The sequence below is a fragment of the Vidua chalybeata genome, chromosome 14, assembly GCF_026979565.1.
Source record: "Vidua chalybeata isolate OUT-0048 chromosome 14, bVidCha1 merged haplotype, whole genome shotgun sequence".
NCBI classification, from domain to species: Eukaryota; Metazoa; Chordata; class Aves; order Passeriformes; family Viduidae; genus Vidua; species Vidua chalybeata.
In genome coordinates, this window is record NC_071543.1 from 4,138,997 (window position 1) to 4,159,401 (window position 20,405).

The following is a 20,405-nucleotide window of genomic DNA, read 5'->3' on the forward strand; positions in this document are numbered from 1 at the left end:
AGAAATGGTACTGCAAAAACGCGATGGGTTTGCGGGGGTCAGGGTAAAGAACAAAACCATGCAGGTGCGTGTGTGTGCGTGGGTGTGCAGGGACCCTGGCGGCGGGGAGCACCCCGGGTTTACAGCTGGCTTCCAGCTCGTTTCCTTTCTCATTTCTTTTCCTTTTTAATTTTTTTTTTTAAGAGGAGAGGGCAGAGGAGCGAGTGATGCCACAGCCCCTAAGACGGGAGGGGCTGTGACAAAGACCCACTGGGCTCTCTCTGCTGCTGCCCCAACTCCGGGCACCCCCAAACTTCCCCCTTGGCCTTTTCGTTTTGTCTTTTTCTCCATCTTTTTTTTTTTTTCCTCCAGTTTTATCTACAAAAGCAGTCTGTACCAGTCAGAACAGCGGGACCACTTTGACCAGGGGTGAGGAGCAGGCACCAAACTGTTCACTTTGCTTTGGGTGCATTTCCCTTTGTTTTAAAGTTTATTTTTCCGGTTTTTTTTTTTGTTTTTTTTTTTTTTTTTTTTTTTTTTTTGGTTGGTTGGTTGGTTTTTTTTTTCAATTTTTTTTTAACCCAAAAAAAAAAAAAAAAGCCGACAACCCCAAGCCCTGTTTGGGAAGGGCTGGGGGGGGCGGTCGGGATGGCAGCATCCCACCGCACCGCTGCCTCCCCAGCCCCTTCCTCAGTAGGTGGCAGAAAATTTCATCCTTTTCTGCTTCTGTCTCTGATTGCAAAACCAGACCCGCACCACATTCTTCTTCAAGTCTAACTTCTCAGCGATGGCGGCGATTTTCTCAGAGGAGGGCCGGGGCTGGACGGCGAAATAGGCCTCGAGCGAGCGCTTCTCGGGGGCGGCGATGGACGTGCGCTTGCGCTTCTTGTCCCCCCCCGTGTAGATCTCGGGTTTGGTCATTTTCTCCCTCTGCGCCCTCTCCGCCTCCTCCAGCCACGCTTCCAGGATGGGCTTGAGGGCCACCATGTTGTTGTGGGACAAGGTGAGCGACTCGAACCTGCAGATGGTGCTTTGGCTAAGGCAGCCCACCCCCGGGATCTTCAGGTTGGCCAGCGCGGAGCCCACGTCTGCCTGGGTGACCCCCAGCTTGATCCTCCGCTGTTTGAAACGCTCGGCAAAGGACTCGAGCTCCCGCGGGTCCGTCTCTGTCTCGGGGCCGGAGATGACGGCGTGGGACGCGAGGCCGTGGGGGTGGGACATGTTCATGGGCTGCGAGTGGTGGGCCATGTGGTTGATGGTAGACATGTGGGAGTGCGGGTGCGAAGGCGTGGAGCCCACATCGGGACCCGGCACCCCTCCGAGCGGGAGGGCGGAGTTGAGGTGGTCCAGCAGCTCCCCGTCCAGGCCCTGCGAGGGCTGGTGGTGGTGGTGGTGGGGGTGGTGCGTAGTCAGCACGGACGGGTGGTGCAGGTGGACGGAGGACGAGGTAGGAGTGCAGGACACGCTGCTCATGGTGTGGTAGGTGGCGTCCGGCTTGAAGGGATGGGTTTTCTGCGACACGATATCCACGGCGGCCAGAGCCTCGGCCCCTCGCAGCAGCGTCTCGTCAAAACCCGCAAAGATGTTCCCCTGGATCTGCACGGAGGGGCGGGGGGGAGAAAAGCGGGAGCGAAAACAAACAGACAGAGCGGGACATCATTAAAGGGGAGCGGCGTGACGGAGATCCCGCTCTGCCCCACCGGCGCCGCCGGGGACAGGTAACGCGAACCGAGCGCCACCCGAGCCCCCCAGATAAAAGCAGCGGCGTGCCAGACACCGAGCGCTCTCCCTCCAAGTCGGACACCCGCTCTGCCCTCCGGGGCGACCTCCCCAAAAGGGAGGCAGCGGCAGAGGCCAGAGCCGTCGGGGGTCCCGCAGCCCCGCGCTGCTCCAGCGCTTGCACGGAGCGGGGCGGGACGGCCGAAGCCCACCGAGAGGGACGAACCCCCGCGGCCCCCGGCCGCCCCAGACCCTCCTCCCCCGGGAACAGCCCCCCGCCCGCCGGGCCCGGCGCCCCGGTGGAGGCAGGAGGGAAAAGATGGACCCCTCTAAACCCAACCGAAACCCAAATCCAAAGGGAAACCAGAGTAAGTTGGAGAGGGTCGGCAGGCACGCAACCTCCCGAAAGCCGTGCTGGAGCTTACCTGGGGGGCGGGCAGGCAGGCTCTGCGGATGGCTTCGGAGCTGGTGTGCAGGTGCGGGTACTTGGGCTCGTGCAGGATGGGGTGCATGCTGAACGCCTGCTTGCTGTTCATGGACATCATGGTGGGAGCGGAGCGGGGCCGGCCGGGGCAGGGCAGGGCGCTCCGGGCACCCGGCTCGGGGGCGCGGTATTGTCTGGCTCCGCCGCCCGGCATCAATGGCATTATAGCCCGGCCCCCCCGCCCCCCGCCCACCGGGAGGGGCTGGGGAGGTCCCTCCCACTGCCCGCCCCCGGGCAGTGAGCTCACCCCACCTCAAACCGGGGCTCAGCCCCCCTTTGGCCGTGGTACTCCCTCCCCATATCGGGCCTCCCCCTGCTCCGGTTTTAACCCCCCCCCCCCCAAAACCAGAGCTCCTCACCTGTCGGCGAGCCCCCCCAAATTGGGACTCAACCCCTCATCTCCGCCCTTTCCCGGCTCTGCTCATTCCGCAGGTGCGCCCCTCTCCCTGTCACTCCTCGTCGCGTCTGCTCGGGGAGGCATCACCTCCCGTCCAGCCCCTGCCCACGCCCTGCCCGCGGCTCTGGGCTGCTTCCCCCGGGGAGATTTGGGGAGCAGAACAGCCTGGAACCGGGGACTGAAGAGGAGCCGTTCCCCTTCTCCCTTGGAAGGGAAGAACCTTGTGTCAAAAATCATAAAAAGAAAGAAATCAAGAAAAGTTTCACCAACTTTCTTTTTCCCTGCTTCAATGAATCTCCCTGGCTCGTTCCCCAAATCCTCCCGTGCAGAGTCCCACGGGCTCTACGTCTGTCTGTGCAGCTTCTCCATCCTCCTGTCTCCAGCTCATCGCTGCCTCTTGCACTCACCCATCCATGCGAATTTCCCCACAGCCCGTGGTGTTCCCTTCCCTCTTTCCATCCCTGCCACCAAGGCCAGCTCCTGCCGCCACTAAAGTGGAGTTTGGTTCCACTGCTGGATCAGGGGGTGGGGGGGTTTCAGCCCCCCCCACATGCTCTCCAAAGGTGCATGAGGAGTGTGCCAGCCCCAGCAGTCCAGAGCAGGGGGGCTACCAAGGAGGAATCCCAGTGCCTGCAGTGATGGAGGACAGGAGGCTCCTATGCTCAGAGCAAACTTCTTCTCAAGGGAACCAGGTGTGCTTCTCCAGCCCCAAAATCCAGCCTCGATGGCTTTGGTGCACAGTGCAGCTGTTCCAGTGTCAGGGGTATGATCTGTTTCCTGCTCCCTTTCCCACTCTTCTCTACAGAGCCTGAGCACAGCATCCTCTGAGACCCTTCTCCTGGGGATCTGCCAGGTGTCTTGGTTCAGACATGGTCAACGAGTGTCACAGGGAAAGGAAAATCCTGACCTGACCCCATGACCTGATTCCCACCTTACCAGAGAGGCTGAACTGTCCCCAAAAAGATCATAGAGCAGGTTGGGCTGGGAGGCACCTGGAAGATCATCCAGCTCCAGCCCCCTGCCATGGGCAGGGACATGAGGGAACCACCAGAGATGTCTCCTTGGTGCTGGACCTGCCCAGGGAAAGGTCAGATTCAGTGACAGGAGACTGAAAGGCACAATCACAGTGTCTGGTGATGCCTAGACTCAGGTACAGCCACCAAATCTACCACAGAAGTCCCTAAAACCAGCCCCCTGCAGCCCTTGGCTCATGCAGAGGGGTGGGGGAAGAGTCCCCAGGGCTGAATCTTGACCCCAGAGAAATCCTCCGGGGGAAAAAACTGCAGCAGCATCAAGGTGCTGCCAGGAAGACCCTGTCACCTGTCCCTGGTGGCCTGAGACACTGCCAGCCCTTCCTGAGCACTGGAGCATCCCCCGTGTGCCAGGGAGCACCAGGCCCTGTCAGGATGCTCCAGCTCTCCAGAGGCGAGTGCAGGCAGGAACTCAGGAGCCTCTTCCCTTCTCCCTGCCACCAGCAGAGCTCTGTGTCACAGCCTTCACTCTGCTCCTGGAGAGCTGCAGGATCAGCTGATGGCCAGAGCAGTCTGGAGGCTGGAAAGCTCCACTGAGACTCCAGCAGAATTCCTTAGAAGGGGAATTGTCCCTTCCAGGTGCTCTGCGGTGGGATCTCTCCCCTCCAGTTGCATTTGTTCATTCTCTCATGACTCTGGGAGCTTTTGTCTCAGGATATTCCACAATTCCTTTTGCTGGGCTCTTCTTGGTGGCCTCTCTACCCCACTTTTCCTCATTTTCTGCATTTCAGCAGCTCAGGGAAGGTTGGACAGAGCAGTTCAGCTCCTGGCCCTGGATTTCATTCTCCCCAAGGAAGTAAACCTGTGCCAAGCTGCATTTTGCTGCTGCTCATGTAGGAAAATTGGATCAGATGAAGTAAACAGCTTCCTTCTCATTCCTCTGTGTGCCAGCAGACTTTTCCAAAGCACCAAGACTTTGATCTTTTCCTGTCGCAGCCCTGAGCATCCTGCCCTGAACTTTGTCCTGACAATGAACGTTTTGAGCAAGGGACACTCAGGGAGGATCCCTGAACACACCTCTGGGCACCCTGGCACTGGTACCAAAACACAGGGACACCACAGGAACATCAAGAATGTCCTCCCAGCCCTGTTCCATGGATGAGCTCCCACCACCTCTTACACCGTGGATCTGTGGGCTGGTTCCAGAGGGGAAGAGAGCAGTGCCCTCCATATCAAATCTCTGGACTGAGTCGGGAGTTATCAGGCTCCTCCTGGACAGGAAAAAACAAGGAAAATCCTCCTGTCTTTGTGCAAAGATGTGGAAGCACCAAACAAGGAGGGGTTTCTGTAGCAGTGATAATCACAAATATCTCAAACACTTCCACAGTTGTTGCTTTAGTCCTGGACAGCTGAGTGTTGGCACTTTCAAGGAGCAGGATGAACTTCCAGGGGACTGCCAGTGCTCTGCTCTGGCTTTCTGGAGTAGGATGGAACAGCTCTGCAAGGCTCCTTGTAGCCCCTTCACATCTGCTCCAGCTTTCCTCCCTAACTGATCCAAAAACTGGAATAGTCCAGGTTCACCTCTCCCACCCATCCATATCAGCAACCTCCATGAAGCAGGAAATGCTTCACTGGAATCAGAATTAAAAAGAGGAAAGTCAGGATCCTTCCTATTAAAACAAAACCAAATAAAACCACTGAACAAAGACCCTCATGATCTGCGTCTTCGGAAAACAAATTCCTTCTGGGGTGATTCCAGCTTCCAGGCTAAGAGCTGGGACCCCAACTTGGTCAGTGTCTTTGGGGACCCTTTCTGAAATAAATCCCTCTGTAGAAATGAAGAGCCAGGAGTCTCCTCACATCATGTGCTGTGGTTCTGTGCTGTGGAATGGCAAATGATCCAACAGGGCAAGAATATCGTGGGAATCATGACCCCTACACCCAGTGCCCAGGGGTCTGGCTTCTCATTCCCACTGGAAAAACAATCCTGGACACACTCTCCAGCAAGGTCTGAGCTCGAGAAGCCCCAGCTCTCCATTGCCTTTGAGGATGGCCCATAATTTCCCTGTCTGGCTCCCTGCCTATAACCACAAAACCCTGCACGCTGCGCCTGATCCCAGTGTTTTCCACCGAGAGGGCTGGCTGCACACTCTGCAGAGGGCCGGCCTGCCTGCCATGTGCCTCACTGCCTCAGGCACTTGCCTGCAGACTCCAGCTGTTTTTATTACCTAAGTGTGTTTGATTGCTCCTTCATTTGTGCCTGAACGGGAGCCCTTGGCACCCTCGTGGGCTTTAATGGGGTCTGTGTGTTCTCGCTCCCAATTAAACCCACGGGCAGCGATTAACAGCTTCCAGCGACTCCAGAGCGGAGCAGGGGGGACGAGGCTTTCCAGGGCTCCAGGAGAGGATCCTGCAAAAGGGACACGACTTGGTGCATCGAGCAGACAGCTGGGCTGGCTGGAAATGGCTCTGTCCCCAGGTGACTGCCACCACTTTCTTCTCATCAGGAGAGATTTGGCTCAGCCATCCCAGCCTGGCATAGACACATTTTCCAGCAGTGGGGGACAATGCTGGTGGGTGGCCAGTGCAGGTGTCACCCCAAAGAGGGGTTAGAGATGTTAAGGACAGCTCCCCACCTGCCCTGGCTGTCGGGGCTGCTCCTGGAAAACCTTATGTGGGGTGATGCAGAGATCAGGACATCAGGGGATGGACGGCCTTGCCCCACTTGGTCCTTCTCTGCCCTTCCTTTTCCTTGTGCTCCTGCCCAGGGTCTGAGCAGGTGGAAGGAGCCAAAACCTGTGAATTTCTGGTGCATTTGGAATTTTCAGCCCCGAGTTCTGACTCCAGGAGCCATCCCAGCCCCTGGCAGCTGCTCTGGGGCCATGGCTCTGATGAGCACATCACATCCCACACGACCCACAGCCTTCTGTGGGAACTCCAGGGAGGAGCCATCCGTCAAATTTAAGATGTTGGGGGATTAAATGCTTTAATCTCATTGGAACTGGCATTTTCTGATGAAAATTGGTTCTGTCAGGAAATGGGAAAGTGGCTCTACCTGCCAGAGGTCCGCGCGCTGGGACTGGGAATGGCTGGAGTCGGCTGATGGAGTGCAGGAATGGAATGGAAAATCCAGGCTCAGGAGCTTTTAAACTCAATTAAAGCCTGGCTCACTCCTGAGACAAGCCCATGGCATTGGGAAGAACATTCCTCCCCCACTGAACTAAACTTGGTGTAGGGTCAAGAACAGGACCTCAACAGGGCGAAGTGATACCTCAGATGGCAGATGGTGGCATTATGGAAAACTCAACAGAGACCAAATTCTGCATTGGAATTAGGAGCAGACATCACAGAACCATGGAATCATTGAGGTGGGAAAAATCCTCTCAGATCCTTGAGTCCAACGGCTCCTCAGCAGGGCCACCACTGACCCATGTCCCCAGCTGCCACATCCACACAACTCCTGAACCCCTCCAGCCATGGTGCCAAGACGTGGTTTGAAAAATCACACTTTCAAAATGCCTGTTTCTAGAGGAAAATGCAGAATAGCTCCTAATGAGGATGAGATCCCTTCCCAGGCAGAAGAGCAGGGTGTTTAATGCAGGTCTTGCACTTGAGGTGTAAAAGAGAGACGATCCATGCTGGCCAACACACCCAGCTTGTAAAAATCCTTATTAAAACCCCACTGAGCCTAATCAGGATAGATGGCTTTTAATTAAAAAGTGCAACCATTCAGCCAACTTTTATAGGAGATTGCTGCGACCCCAGGAGATGCCAACCAGCATCAACAACTCCTTCCGGAGGGAGGGATCCTTCCCATCCTTTGTTAGCTGGAACATCTCTGCTGCTTTTAAATGGGCAACTTCACGGGTTTCCTGAGTGTGGTTTCTTCCATTAGGAAATGGGAATCTTCTAACAGCTCACCCAGGCAGCAAAATTCCTGCACTCCATCTCCTGCATTAGGAATCTGGAGTCCGCGGAGCAGGAGAGAGAGAGGGAGAAAAGAAAATCCAGATGGGGCAAAGTGTAGCTTGACTTTTTAATACTAAATTATTTACAGTAAGTAAAATTGTGTGTGTCAATTGTGAAAAGAGTCCAATTTGTTTGATTTACATTGCAGGGGGGTGCCCTGGGGTAGGGGGTGTTTAACTATCTCCTCTAATGTAATTGCCTATGGCAGCCCAGTAAATATTTGATGGGCTGCCTGAGCGAGGGAAGGAGCTGGGGCTGATGCTCCCGCAGCCCTCGCAGGGTATCAAATGCAGCTGCTGCCATGCACTACCTGAGCCCTTCCCATTGTGTAACTGGACTGGCTTTAGTCTGTTTTCAGGGTGGGAATGTGCACTTTCTGCTGGAGAATGGGTTTGTCCCCCATGCTGTGGGTTTGTTTTATATAAGAAGCTCAAATTTCTCTGTCAGTGCCTCAAAGGGAGTGTTTTCCTCAGCTTTTCAGCAGGAAAAGCAGGTTTTGCTCTTGTCAAGGATGTTCCCATGGCTTGGAGGTGTTGGATCCTGGTCCCAGCTAGCAGGGATTGTCCCTCAGTCACAGGAGGGATGAGGATGGTGAGGGGGATGTGGATGGACAGGATTGGGAAGGACACAGAGGGGCTCCAGCAGCAGAGGTGTCTGCAAAGAATTCATAGTCCCAGCTCATGCAGCCTCTTACGGCTTTTTCCACTTTTAGTGTTTCAAGCGGCACCAGGGGAGGCTCAGGTTGAACATCAGGAGGAATTTCTTCATGGAAGGGGTGGTCAAGCATTGGAAGGAGCTGCCCAGGGCAGTGGTGGAGTCCCCATCCCTGGAGGTGCCCAAGGAATGCCTGGAGGTGTCACTCAGTGCTCTGGGCTGGGGACAAGGTGGAGACTGGTCCAGGTTGGACTCGATGATCCTGGAGGCCTTTTCCAACCTCAATTATCCTGGGGTTCCATGCCAGGATGGGCACACTCAGTGCCCCAGGAATGCCCCCTGTGACCTGGGGACAAGGTTCTGCTGCTCAGACGAGGCAGGGACAGAGCCCCTGCTCCTCTCTGGGCAGCCCTGCCAGTCCATAGGAATTTCTGGAGGGTAGGAAATGTTACATCACCACCTGGGACGGTAAATATTTAACAAGGGGAACACCCCCTGCCTTTTTCCCTGCCCTCCTCATCCATATTCAGCTCCTTCAGCTCTTCTAGCCCTGCAGGAAACACAAAGACCCCTGGGAAGAGGGAATTCACTGAAGGGCTGTGTCTGCAGGTCCTTTGCCCTCTGAAGGGGTTTGGAGCTCCAGATTTGGGGATGGGAAGTCAATGATCGATGAGGTCCCTTCCAAACCAAATCATCCATGGGTTCTGTGGTTTGGAAGGGATACATGGAGGCCTCCCCCAATTCCCTGTTTGGAACAGGGCCAGTCAGGGCAGGTTTGTGCACTGGAGTTTGAACCTCTCCAAGGATGGAGACACCAAAGTCTCCCTGGGCTCCCAGACAGTGAGCAGGGAGAGGCTGCCCAAGGTCTTCATCTACAAAGGCAACCAGAAGTTGGGTGGGGATGCTGCTTCCACCTGGTTTGGCATGGAAACCCCTCAGGGCTGTGGATGGAAGGAACTGGGCTCAGATGGCACCAGCAGCCGGGCAGGGAGGGGCAAGTGGGACCCACACCCACAGAGGTCCCCATGAGCCCACTGGGGTTTCTCCAAGGGTTTCTTGGGATGATATCTGTGGCTGGGAGGCAGGAGCAGTCAGGATGGAATGAGGAGGGAGGAGGTATGGAGCAGGATGAGAGGCCTGCCAGGGTCCTGGGATGCAGAGGGAGGTTTTACATGGAAATCCGAGTGGATGCTCCCGGTGCCCTGGGGGTCCCAGCCTGCTCCTGCCAGGACACTTCCTGTGGTTGTCCATGCCTTGCTTGCTCCAGCTCTTACAGAAACCAGCTCTATTAATATCCCAGCTCTTCCTCTCGGTCCATTACTCTCCTGATGGCCCAAATTTCCAGTTAGCTCCTCTCCAAATTTAAATGATGGCTTGCCCCTGTCTTCTCCACCCCCACCTTTCCGAGAGATGACGTCGCTGATGACCCACATTCTCCTGCCTCTGAAGCGCCTGGCGCCGGGGCCATTAGATCCCTCTGCTGCGCTGGGACTGGCTGACAGCCAGTCCCGACCTCACAAGTAACCACGGCCATTCACCAGGAGAGGGAAGCTCCAGCCTTGCCAACAGCATTGGAGAAAGGCAGAGGAAGGAAGGATGGAGCTGGATGAAGCCTCCTCCTACCCAGGGGGCGTTTCCAGGGAAGGGAGAAAGGGGAGCTGCCAAGTAATGAACAGCTTTGAGGGAGGGAAGCAACCTTGGGACCTGTCTTCCCTGTCCTACCTGCTCTGAGGGTCTGCCAGGAGCTGGCAGGTGGGATCCCGTGGAACGTTGGTGGGATTGGGACACCATGGACTGCTGCAGGATTGGGACACCATGGACTGCTGTGGGATTGGGACACCATGGACTACTGTGGGATTGGGACACCATGGACTCCTGATGTAGTTGGAACACCACGGACTGCTGTGGGATTGAGATCCCATGGACTGTTGGTGGAATTAGGACACCATGGACTGCTGGTGGGACAGAGGCCACCTTGGACTGCTGGTGAGATTGGGATATCATGGACTGCTGGTGGGATTGCTTTTCCTCTGACCCATCTTGTAGCACCTGTGAGTCCTAAAGCACTGCAGACTCTTGGTGGGACCAGCACTGAGGACACCGGGTGGGACCAGCACTGTGACATGTGTGTCACTCTGCGTGTGCCCATCCCCAATCCTGCAGAGCCCTGAAGTGCTGCTTTGAGTAGCTCCTCTTGTTCCTCAAGGCCTCCAAGCTCCATATCAAAAGCCAGTGAGTTTCTGCCCAGAGGAAAACACTTTCAGTTCTGGTTTTGATTCAGTGAAGAACCTCAGTCTATGTCTGAGTCAGTGCAGAGGCCAAAATTCCATCAGCCTATGGAGAAGAAATCCATGAGCAGCTGGAAAGAGACCTTGCAAACAGGGATAGGAAACAGGACAATGTCCCCTGTGCTGCCCACGGCTCTTGCCAAGGCAGCCCCTTTCCTAAAGCCCTCCTGAGAGTCACCTCTGGTTCTTCTCATTCTTGGGAAGAGCCTCCAGGAGCCAAAGCCTTTGCTCCCACCTGGAGCTGATGGGCTCAGGCCTGGATTGGTACAAAATGAGAGAGGGAGAGGAAGGGAAAAGAGGGCCCTTGCCTTCCTCCAGCCTTGCTCATCGCCATCATCTCTACCTTATGGCCCTGTCCTGCATCCTTTCAGCTCTCCAGCCCACTGCTAATCCCAGCTCTCACGAGCCCACCCAGGTCCTCCTTGAGGAGACATCCCCAGGCAGATCCCAGCAGCCCAAACACCTCCTGCCACCAGCCCAGCCCATCTCAACCAGCTCCCACCCCTGACCTGGGCAAAGGAAAGGCCCAGGCAGGTAGGAAAGGCATCTCAAAGAGCAGCTGTGGCATCAGCTTCTCCCAAACGAGTTGTGTTGGACTGAGAGATGAGTTTTTGGCTTGATGATCCAAAACCTCACTGCCACAGCACCTCCAGGACACCAGGTCCCACCATCCCAAGCCCCTTTCAAAGGGATCCAGCAGCTCTAGGGCACAAACAGGTAGAGGATCTCCTCACCCAAAGGAGGTTCCTCCTGGTCCTCACCTTGGCTCATTCAGCAAAGGGAGTTCCCTGGAAATGAATGTGGGGAGGGTTTCCAGCAAGAGGAAGAAGGTGAAAGAAAGAATAAGAAATAAATGTTAAGAAAATAAAAAGAAAGAAAGAACAGGAAGAAAATGAGGAGAGAAAGAGAGGAAAAATAAGGAAGGAAAGAGAGAGTCTTGGTTTTCTGAGTTAGAAGCAAAATTATCTTGATTTCCATTTGAATAATTCATGTTTGCCATGGGCCATGTATTCCTGAGCTTGGGTGTCAAGTGTTTATTGAATATATCTCTTGACAGGGCACTTGTGTGATATTCAGCTATTGCCAGAGTATGAAAAAAACACACAAAACAAATGGAAAAAGAGGGGGGAAAAAAGGAAACACCAGAATGACGGCTTCCTCCGCCTCAGTTTGAGAATAATTGGCCCAAATGAAGCCCATTTCCTTGCCATCAAGTCCCCCCTACCCCCTCCCTCCATGGGGATCCAGCCAAGGGCCCAGCACAGGTGGCTGGGATGTTGTCCCTACACCCAGAGGGAGAAGCTCTGGGATCATCCTCGAGGATGAGCCCAGCAGGTGCTGGAGGAACGGAGCTTTTGTCACCTCCTCAGATTTTGCCAGGACACAGAGATGTGATCCTGAAGACTTAGAGGGGTCTTATCCCAAATGTTTCCAGCTTGGAGTGAGCCCCAACATCTACAACACACCTTAACTGCAGGACACAGAGAGGCACTGGAGGCAAATCTGGTTCCAGGGCAGTGAGTGGGGAAAGATTTGCCTCTGTGCAGGACAGTCCAATTCCCATTCTTCAGAGGATTCAGGGAAAGCTCCCACCCTCCTACCCCAGCTCTCATAGACCTTTCTGTTCACGCACCTCTTGAAGGCAGAGTCGGAAGGGACTTTGGCTGGCCACATCCACCCCAAACACCTCCTCAGGGCAGGATTATCTCTGAGGGGTGGCTCTGAAACTCCTGGTGGCTGAATGGTTCTAACCCGAGGACACAGGGATTACAGCTGGGAGCAAGGACCTGCTGTGCCACCACCCTGGGCAGGGCCTGTCATCCTTTGTGGGACACACAGGGGGTGACAGGTGCTTCCCCATGTGCTCGTTCAGCTCAGACAGGAGGGGGTGGAGGCGTGATCGGTGCTGAGCAGATCCCCCTGAGGTGGGACGTGGTCACATGTGAAGTTGGGCATGGTGGTGCTTCACATTGTGGAGGGTCTGGCTTCAGAATCCAGATGTGTCCAGGTGTCCGGGCAGTGTGAGAGTTCCTCATGGGGTACCTGAGGTGCATTCCCAGCCCCAACTGATCCTGCTGCTCCCTGCCCCGCTCAGCCTTCAGCAGTGCCTGGAGCTGCAGTGGCAGGGCCACCCTCGAAGGGACACATCTCCCTGTGTGTCCCCGCAGCTCCTGCACCCCACAGGGGCTCAGGGATCCCCATGACAGAGTGGGGAACACCTCTGGGGGGAACACAGACAGTTCTGGGGGTCTGCAGCACCTCGAGCTCACTTGCCAAGTGTCTTCTGACGGGAAGCAGGGGCCCATCACACCAAAACCCATACCCGGGATCCCAAATCCCGCAGCAGAGCTGGCACCTGGCAGGAGGAGGGGGCAGAGCAGCTGGGCTGGCAGGCTGGGTGGCCAACACCGTCACGGAGGAGCCGGGGGTGAGAAGGGAGCGGTGCCGGGATACCCAGAACAAACCTGGATCCCCCTGCAGCAGCTCCCAGCCCGCAGCGAGAGCCCAGAGCTCGGCCCTCCCTCAGAGGAGTCATTTGGAGACCGCGGGGGCAGCAGGAGCAGCCAGACAGGGAGACGGGGCCGGTCCCCGCCCGCTGCCCCCAGCACCCAGTTCGCAGCTGGTGCAGCAGCAGGGAGCCCAGCCTGGCCATATGCTCTGCGTGCTGCTTCAATTACCCCGCGCAGGAGCCGCGGCTCGCTCAGCTCCTGGGAGCGGCCCTAGGGGCCCGCGGGGGGAGCGAGGCCACTCCGGGGCTGCCAAAAACCGGAGCAGGGCGGAAGGGCTTAAATCAGAGCAACATCGCTCCGTGGGGGGCACCCCTGGTGCTCCCACACGCGGCTTTGTGTCCAGGAGCATCCTTCGCGTCCAGGAGCATCCCTCATGTTCAGGAGTGTCCCTCGTGTCCAGGAGTGTCCCTCGTGCCCAGGAGTGTCCCTCACGTCCCAGACCGTCTCTTGTGTCCCAGAGTGTCCCTCATGTCCAAGTTTAACAACCCCATCAGGGCTGGGAGCTCCTCTGCACCTTCTGGTTGGTGGGTCTGGCTCCTGGACCTCCAAGCCAGGACCCAGCTCCTGGCATTACGGATCCATTCCCAGCCCTAAGGATGGTCAAAATATCCCAAGTCCTCTCTCCAGAAAGCTGCTTCTTCCCAAACTGAACCCCCAAAGAAATGGTGTAAATGGGAAATTAAAAAAAAATTCACTACAGCTTTTATTTTCACAAAGAATAGCCTCGTGATTGCACAGAAGTGTTCATGGAAAACATTTCAGCTCCTTGGAAAATTTCTTTCTCTACTGGAAAACCAAAAACTAAAACCTAAACCCATATTTTCTTTTCATTTTCTTACTTCATTTTAGCTTTTTTTTTCTGAAATAATCTGTGTTTGTGTTTCTAATGACTCAAGGAGTGTCAATTTGTGATTATCTAATGGAAGAAAAAATTATTTGGTTTTCCTGCGTTCTAATACTGGCTTACTCCTGATATCTTTAAGAATTGGCTGTTTCTGAGAAGGTTTAATTTGTGTTGTTCCTTAAACTTCACAACCAGAGGAAAGATCTTTACATGAGCAATACTTGTTGCCCTGGTGCTCACTAGACAGATCACCCTGGTCCTTTTCTGGCTAAAATATCTCCACCTTCTACAAATTTTTGTTCCTTTGAGCTGGAATCAGACTCTCTGCTCCTTAGGAAAAGTGGTAGGGTTTAGGTTGTTTTGTGGGTTTTAAAAAAATTTTCTGTAAGTCTCTAAACAGATTTTTTTAAAAGGAAAGCCAAAAGTGCACCAAAAAAAAATAAAAATAAAAAAGTGCATTAAATCATCAAGGATTGACGTAAGGTTTCTCGGGTAATTCTGGAACTCACTGCCTTCATTTCAACTTTTCCCAGCTATTGGCCAACCTGGCCTTAGACACTTCCAGGGATCCAGGGGCAGCCACAGCTGCTTTGAGCACCCCGTGCCAGGGCCTCACCAGGCTCACAGGAATTGGGAATTCCTTCCCAATATCCAACTTAAATTGACCCCACTTCAGTTTAAAACCATTCCTACCAAAAAAATGTGTCCCCATGAAGCCTGGAGGGGCTGGGCAGGGAGCAGAGGCTCTCTCTGACCTAAGACAGCCCCGCTGAAGAACAGCAGCTCTTCAATCCTGACCCTCCTGGAGCAGGGAAGGGAAATTAGCAAAAAGCAAATCAAGGAATAATTCCAAATGTCAAAGCCACTTGATGAAATTGTTTTGCTTCTAGGAGACCCGCGGGCAGAAAATCTTGCCTGAATAAATGAGTCTCATGCAGCAGCCTCAGATACACCCACAAATGACTGGGAGCTGTGGGTACACCTGGGCTACGGACGCGCTGGCACTGCTGTCCCTGACACTCCTGCCACCCCTAGTGCCACTCTCAGCTTCCCTCCAGCCCTGCTCCTGCTCCTCGCACTCCAGAGGAGGAAAAGCCCGTCCTGCTGCTCTGCCAGCCGAGCGGAGGGGACGGAGGGAGCAGCACAGGGACAGCCCCAAGAGCCGCGGTGGGACACGGGAGGGGACCCCAGCCCCGAGCACCTCCGCGGGTGCGGTGGCAGCTGCTCCGTGCGCCTGGTTTTGTTCTGGGGACAAAGAATGGCACTCGGGCTCAGCGCGGCTCTCCCGGCGGGGACAAACCCGGGATGAGACCGGGCAGGCGGCTCGGAGCAGCCGGGAGCCCTCGCAGGGCGATCTGGTGACAGGAGCGCGCTTTGCCCCCGCTCCTCCGGGGACAGCATGCGCAGGGCTCAGCCAAAGCAGGGAAGGTTTATCCCGTCAGCAATTTCTGTCCTTTCAAAGCAGACAAAGCTGTGCTCTCCCAGAGCCTGCATCTCCCGGGAATGGGATAAAAGCCACCCCATGTCTCAGGTTATTTCAAACCCCATTTTCCCCATCCTCGCTGGCCCTCCCAGTGCCCTCCTTGGTGCTCTGCTCACTCAGAGCTGGTGGTCAGGGCTTTTCCTTCCCTCAGCGCTCTCAGATGAGCAGCTCAGATGTCACTGCCCACCCCTGGTGACCTCATGACAAGCCCATCCAAAGGGAGCTTGGCCTGAGGAAAAGCAGCCAAAGCTTGGAAGAAACCCCTGAGATGGGCTCAGTCCTCACTCCTGATGTGGCTTCCTGGCTGTCCTGGTCAGCAGCCATGTGCTAGAGCCACGAGGCTCATGCCAGGGAAGGGTTATTCCAGCCAAAGGTGGATGGCCAACTCCACTGTCCCTGGGTTTGGACACAATACAGATTTCAAATTTCCCACCAAAACAGCAGGAACAGTAAGGTGTCAAATCCCTCTGGATGCTTCTGCAGCCAGAGGAGAGGAGAATGTCTGAGGACATTCAGAGGAAGCATGTAAAAAACACTTCAGGGGAGATTCCCCCCATTTTTCAGGGACAGGATGAGGGAATATCTGGGTGGGATGGTTTACTTGACCTTCATGCATAAATCTTTGCTGTCCTTTCTAACAGGCAGAATGCTTCCAGGCAAAACCTGGGGGGGAAAGGGTTTAGAACTCTCCTAGGCCATGGGCTGACCCACAGATCTTCCCATATTGTCCCCTCTCTTATCCACTGTCCCTGGGGACATCAGCCACCAGCAGATTACCCTGGGCTGTGCCCTGAGGGCAGGAGCTGAAGGACAGAGGGAAGAACGGCTGATCCTTGGATCCTGAAATGCTGCGAATCCATGCAGGAGGCAGAGAAGGGCTGGAGGGGAAGAGGCCCAGAGAGCTGGAAGGGAAAGGGATGCACAGAGGCAGTGAGAGGATTAACCAGCCCTGCTCGGGGGAGCAGAGCTCCAGCCCTTGGAGCTCCTCTGTTCCCGAGGGCAGCAGCAGCTTCTGCACAGCAAGGAACCCCCGGGGAGGTGCAGAAGTGTTTGGGATGGGACTTTGGGGACAAACTTGGAGCTGCCCAGGCTGGACTGACCGAGGTGGTGAGTGAGCAAGAGCTCACCACAAGCCGTGTGAGAGTCTGGCTGTGCCCAGCAGACGTGTGAGGAGCTGAACCCTCCGTGACCCAGTGCCGGGGGCCCTGAGGAGTCCCCTGAGCGATGCATTAACACCAGGGTGCAGCTGAGCCCCCAGAGCAGGGCTCCATGGGCAGCAGCTGTGGGGTGGTGAAGGACAGTGAGAAGGGAGATTTCTGAAACTCTGTGGTTTGGGATTTTCTTTCCTAAATCTGAAAACCTCCCAAGTGATGTGAGAACAGCCTGGCCAGGCTGAGCATGGAAGTGTCATGAGAGCAAGGCAGGGTGGCAGGGCTCAGGAATGTGCTGCTCACAAGGGCAGTAATGAGAGAAGGTAATATTTTCCTGATGGAAAGCTCCAGGATCCCAGGAGAAGCCTTGGGCATGATTCCCATCACTTCCTGAAGGGACTCTAAGTCAGGTCACTGCTGCCAGAGCTAAATCCTGACCTGGGGCTATTCTGGGACTTGGAACTCTTCATCCCTCACCAGGCAGGGAACAATTCCATATCCACACCGGTCTGTGGGTGATTGTGACTCAAAAGGTTGGAGAGAATCAGAGATGGAACAATGGGATGGAACTGGACAAGCCTGGTACTACTGTGAACAACATTCAAGCTCCATATTTATCCATCAGCTCTGGGCAGAGTGGCCAACAACCTGTGGAGACTTGCACAAGGATTTCAGAGGTATTTAGGGGAATATCCATTATTTGAATGGGGATAAAGCCCCCTCACTGGGGCAGAGCTTGTGCAAAAGGAGAGGTCCAGATGTGTGGAATGGGGCTGCTTCCAGGACGATGAATTGGTGTCTCCCCAGAAGCTGCAGGTGAGAGGAGAGCAGAGCAAGGACAATATCTTGGGTTTCCTGTGCTACTCTTGGGGTGTGAGATCAGCCAGACCTCACCTGCCAAGGAGCCCTTTACTCCCAGATCCACCTTCTCCGGTGCATCCCAAGGTATTTAAGCTGAAACCTGGTTTCATTGATCCAGGCCTGAAATCAATGGACAGCAGAGGGCTGAGCCACCATCCAAATAAAGATAATACAAACAGCAATAAAATAGCACCATTGATTTTAAAATTCCCCATCTAAGGCTTTATAAAGTATTCATTAAATATCTATTAGGATAAATTGAAAGCATTAGGAACATGGGGAACTGGTTATGCAGATTTGCAAGTGTTTTTGGTTAATTTATAAATGCTGCATCCACATGGACAGAGCAGGAGACATTGATAATAATTACTCTGATCATTTTTGTTACTCTCTGTAGGACTCAAAGTTGTGGATATCAGAGGCAGAAACGGCTCCATGTCCTTCTCTCCTGGATTTGGAGGAGGTCTAGAAACTGAGGAAGGCCAGTGAATTTTTCATCTCTGAGGAGGCAAAAGCCACATTTCGTGAGCCCTTTCTGTGGCAGGGGGAGTGGCACCACTTCATCAGGCGGGTCCTGACGGCTGCTGATTACACGGTCGTTAAGATGCTTGAGAGGGTCACAGCTCCCCGGCACATGCTGACTTGTATCGTTTTCACCCCTCGCAAGGAGAGGCTGCCGAGGGGACAGCGGGAGCTGTGTTCCCTCTCCTTAGGGCACCGCGGGACATTTAATGGTCGTCAATCAACCACGGAGGCGGGACGGGGCTATCCCCCCACAGCAGAAAATGGGATCGGGACACATCCCTGAGGGGCTGCTCTGGGGCAGGGGCACGACCATTGCCCACTGCAACTGCAAGCAGGGAAAGTCACCCCGCTGCCTGCTGTGTAGGCAGAGCTGGGATTCCCCTTCCACAGCACCAGTGCCCGAAGGTAATTCCAAACTGGCTGCCTGGGCTTTCCCTGGATACCGAGTGAGATGGGCAGTGCCACAGCAGGGTATGTGTTGAGGGTCTCAGTATAAAAAGGAGCTAGAGCTGCTGGAGGGAGTCTAAAGGAGGCCATGGAGCTCCTCTGAGGCCTGGAGCCCCTCTGGAGCCAGGCCGGGAGAGCTGGGGGTGCTCACCCAGAGAGGAGAAGCTCCAGGGAGAGCTCAGAGCCCCTGCCAGGGCCTGAGGGGCTCCAGGAGAGCTGGAGAGGGACTGGGGACAGGCCATGGAGGGACAGGACACAGGGAATGGCTCCCACTGCCAGAGGGCAGGGATGGATGGGATATTGGGAATTAGGAATTGTTCCCTGGCAGGGTGGGCAGGCCCTGGCACAGGGTGCCCAGAGCAGCTGTGGCTCTCCCTGGATCCCTGGCAGTGCCCAAGGCCAGGCTGGACACTGGGGCTTGGAGCAGCCTGGGACAGTGGAAGGGGTGGCACTGGGTGGGCTTTAAGGTCCCTCCCAACCAAAACCATTCCAGAGTCTCTGACTCAAGCTGTGATCCTCTCCCCAGGAGTCACAGAGGGACACCCAGCAACCACCTCCAGGGCTTGTTCCTCTCAGGGGATGGATTCTCTGAGCCTCCAAGCCCTGACCAGCCCTGGAGAAGCTGCTCCCTGAATGGGGTCGTTAGTCACAGCCTTCCACACAAAGCACAAAGGCACCAAGAAGTGCCTAGCTCTAGAAGGCTCAGGGTGGTGTCCTGCTCCTGTGTGCTCAGGGCTGAAGTCCTTGGCCTTACCTGAAGCTCAAACCACCTGTAATTAAGAATTGCATCTATTGAATGTAAATATCCTAAATGAGTCCTTTTCCAGGCCATGGAAATGTGTGCATGGATTTACAGAGCATTGCCTTCCCCAGCGCAGCTCCAGAGGGAGAGTTTGAAACATCTGGAAGGAGGGTGGAGTGGAGGGTGGGAACAAAAACCTTTTCCTCATGGGCTGGTCCCTCTTGCAGGGCAGGCTATCAGACAGCAGCGACCTCAGTGGGGTCCAGAAATCCTGGTGTTTCAGAGAGGCATGGACCAAACATCTGGGAGAGGGAGTCAAGAGTCATGGTGGTCTTCCTAGGGCTGCTTTTGGGTGACACCCCAGCATTCCTGGGGCTCAGCTTTCCTACTAGGAATCCCAGAGGAAATCCCATCCAAGCAGATGGATGTTATGGAGATGAAGAATCAGAGAAGCCCAGAATGGTTTGTGTTGGCCCTCAAAACCACCCAGTCCCAGCCCCCAGCCATCCTCCCGCTGGACCAGGGTGCTCAAATGATGCTGAGAAAGCCTTGGGAGAACAGCATCAAACAGCCCATAATGCTCCATCTTGCTTTTTAGCCCCTTCTCTTGATGTTCCTGCATTTCCTTCCCTCCCCACTCACTCCCTGCTTCTCCTCCCTCTGAATGCTCTGGAAATACCTGGTTTGGTCACTTTGTGAATTATTAGAGGCATTTACCATAGGCCCTCTCATTAATTATTCATAGCTGTTTTGTTCTGGGGCTCAGATGTAATTAATGACTCAATTAATATTTAAATATTAACTATTTTTAAAAACCCAAGACATCTCTGTTAAGCTTGTCCATTGAGAAATAAAAGGAATGGCCAGCGAGGCTCGGCCAGGGAAGTTGCAAGAGCACAACGTGGAGAGAGAGATTTGTGGCAGCACAGATCCATGTGGGAAGAAATTCTGGGAGCAGGAGTCTGGGAAAGGGGAGCTGGAGGGGGACAGAACCTACGAGGAGAGGAGAGGAGAGGAGAGGAGAGGAGAGGAGAGGAGAGGAGAGGAGAGGAGAGGAGAGGAGAGGAGAGGAGAGGAGAGGAGAGGAGAGGAGAGGAGAGGAGAGGAGAGGAGAGGAGAGGAGAGGAGAGGAGAGGAGAGGAGAGGAGAGGAGAGGAGAGGAGAGGAGAGGAGAGGAGAGGAGAGGAGAGGAGAGGAGAGGAGAGGAGAGGAGAGGAGAGGAGAGGAGAGGAGAGGAGAGGAGAGGAGAGGAGAGGAGAGGAGAGGAGAGGAGAGGAGAGGAGAGGAGAGGAGAGGAGAGAGGAGAGGAGAGGAGAGGAGAGGAGAGGAGAGGAGAGGAGAGGAGAGGAGAGGAGAGGAGAGGAGAGGAGAGGAGAGGAGA

General features: G+C 54.9%; 1 protein-coding gene across 1 annotated transcript; it reads right to left on the reverse strand.

The window, feature by feature from the left end:
- Nucleotides 1-669: 669 nt before the first annotated feature.
- On the reverse strand, nucleotides 670-2,243 carry LOC128795287 (brain-specific homeobox/POU domain protein 3). The gene is made up of 2 exons (XM_053955934.1): nucleotides 2,124-2,243; nucleotides 670-1,575 (listed from the first exon to the last, which is right to left on the reverse strand). Exons 1-2 carry the CDS (start codon nucleotides 2,241-2,243, stop codon nucleotides 670-672), a joined length of 1,026 nt encoding a protein of 341 aa, XP_053811909.1.
- Nucleotides 2,244-20,405: the final 18,162 nt, after the last annotated feature.

Excerpts from the sequence above, each read along its gene's own strand:
- LOC128795287 (XM_053955934.1), bottom strand. The coding sequence starts at position 2,243 with ATGATGTCCATGAACAGCAAGCAGGCGTTCAGCATGCACCCCATCCTG. Across the intron at positions 1,576-2,123 it reads CCTGCCTGCCCGCCCCCCAG|ATCCAGGGGAACATCTTTGC; the intron begins GTAAGCTCCAGC and ends CCCTCCGTGCAG.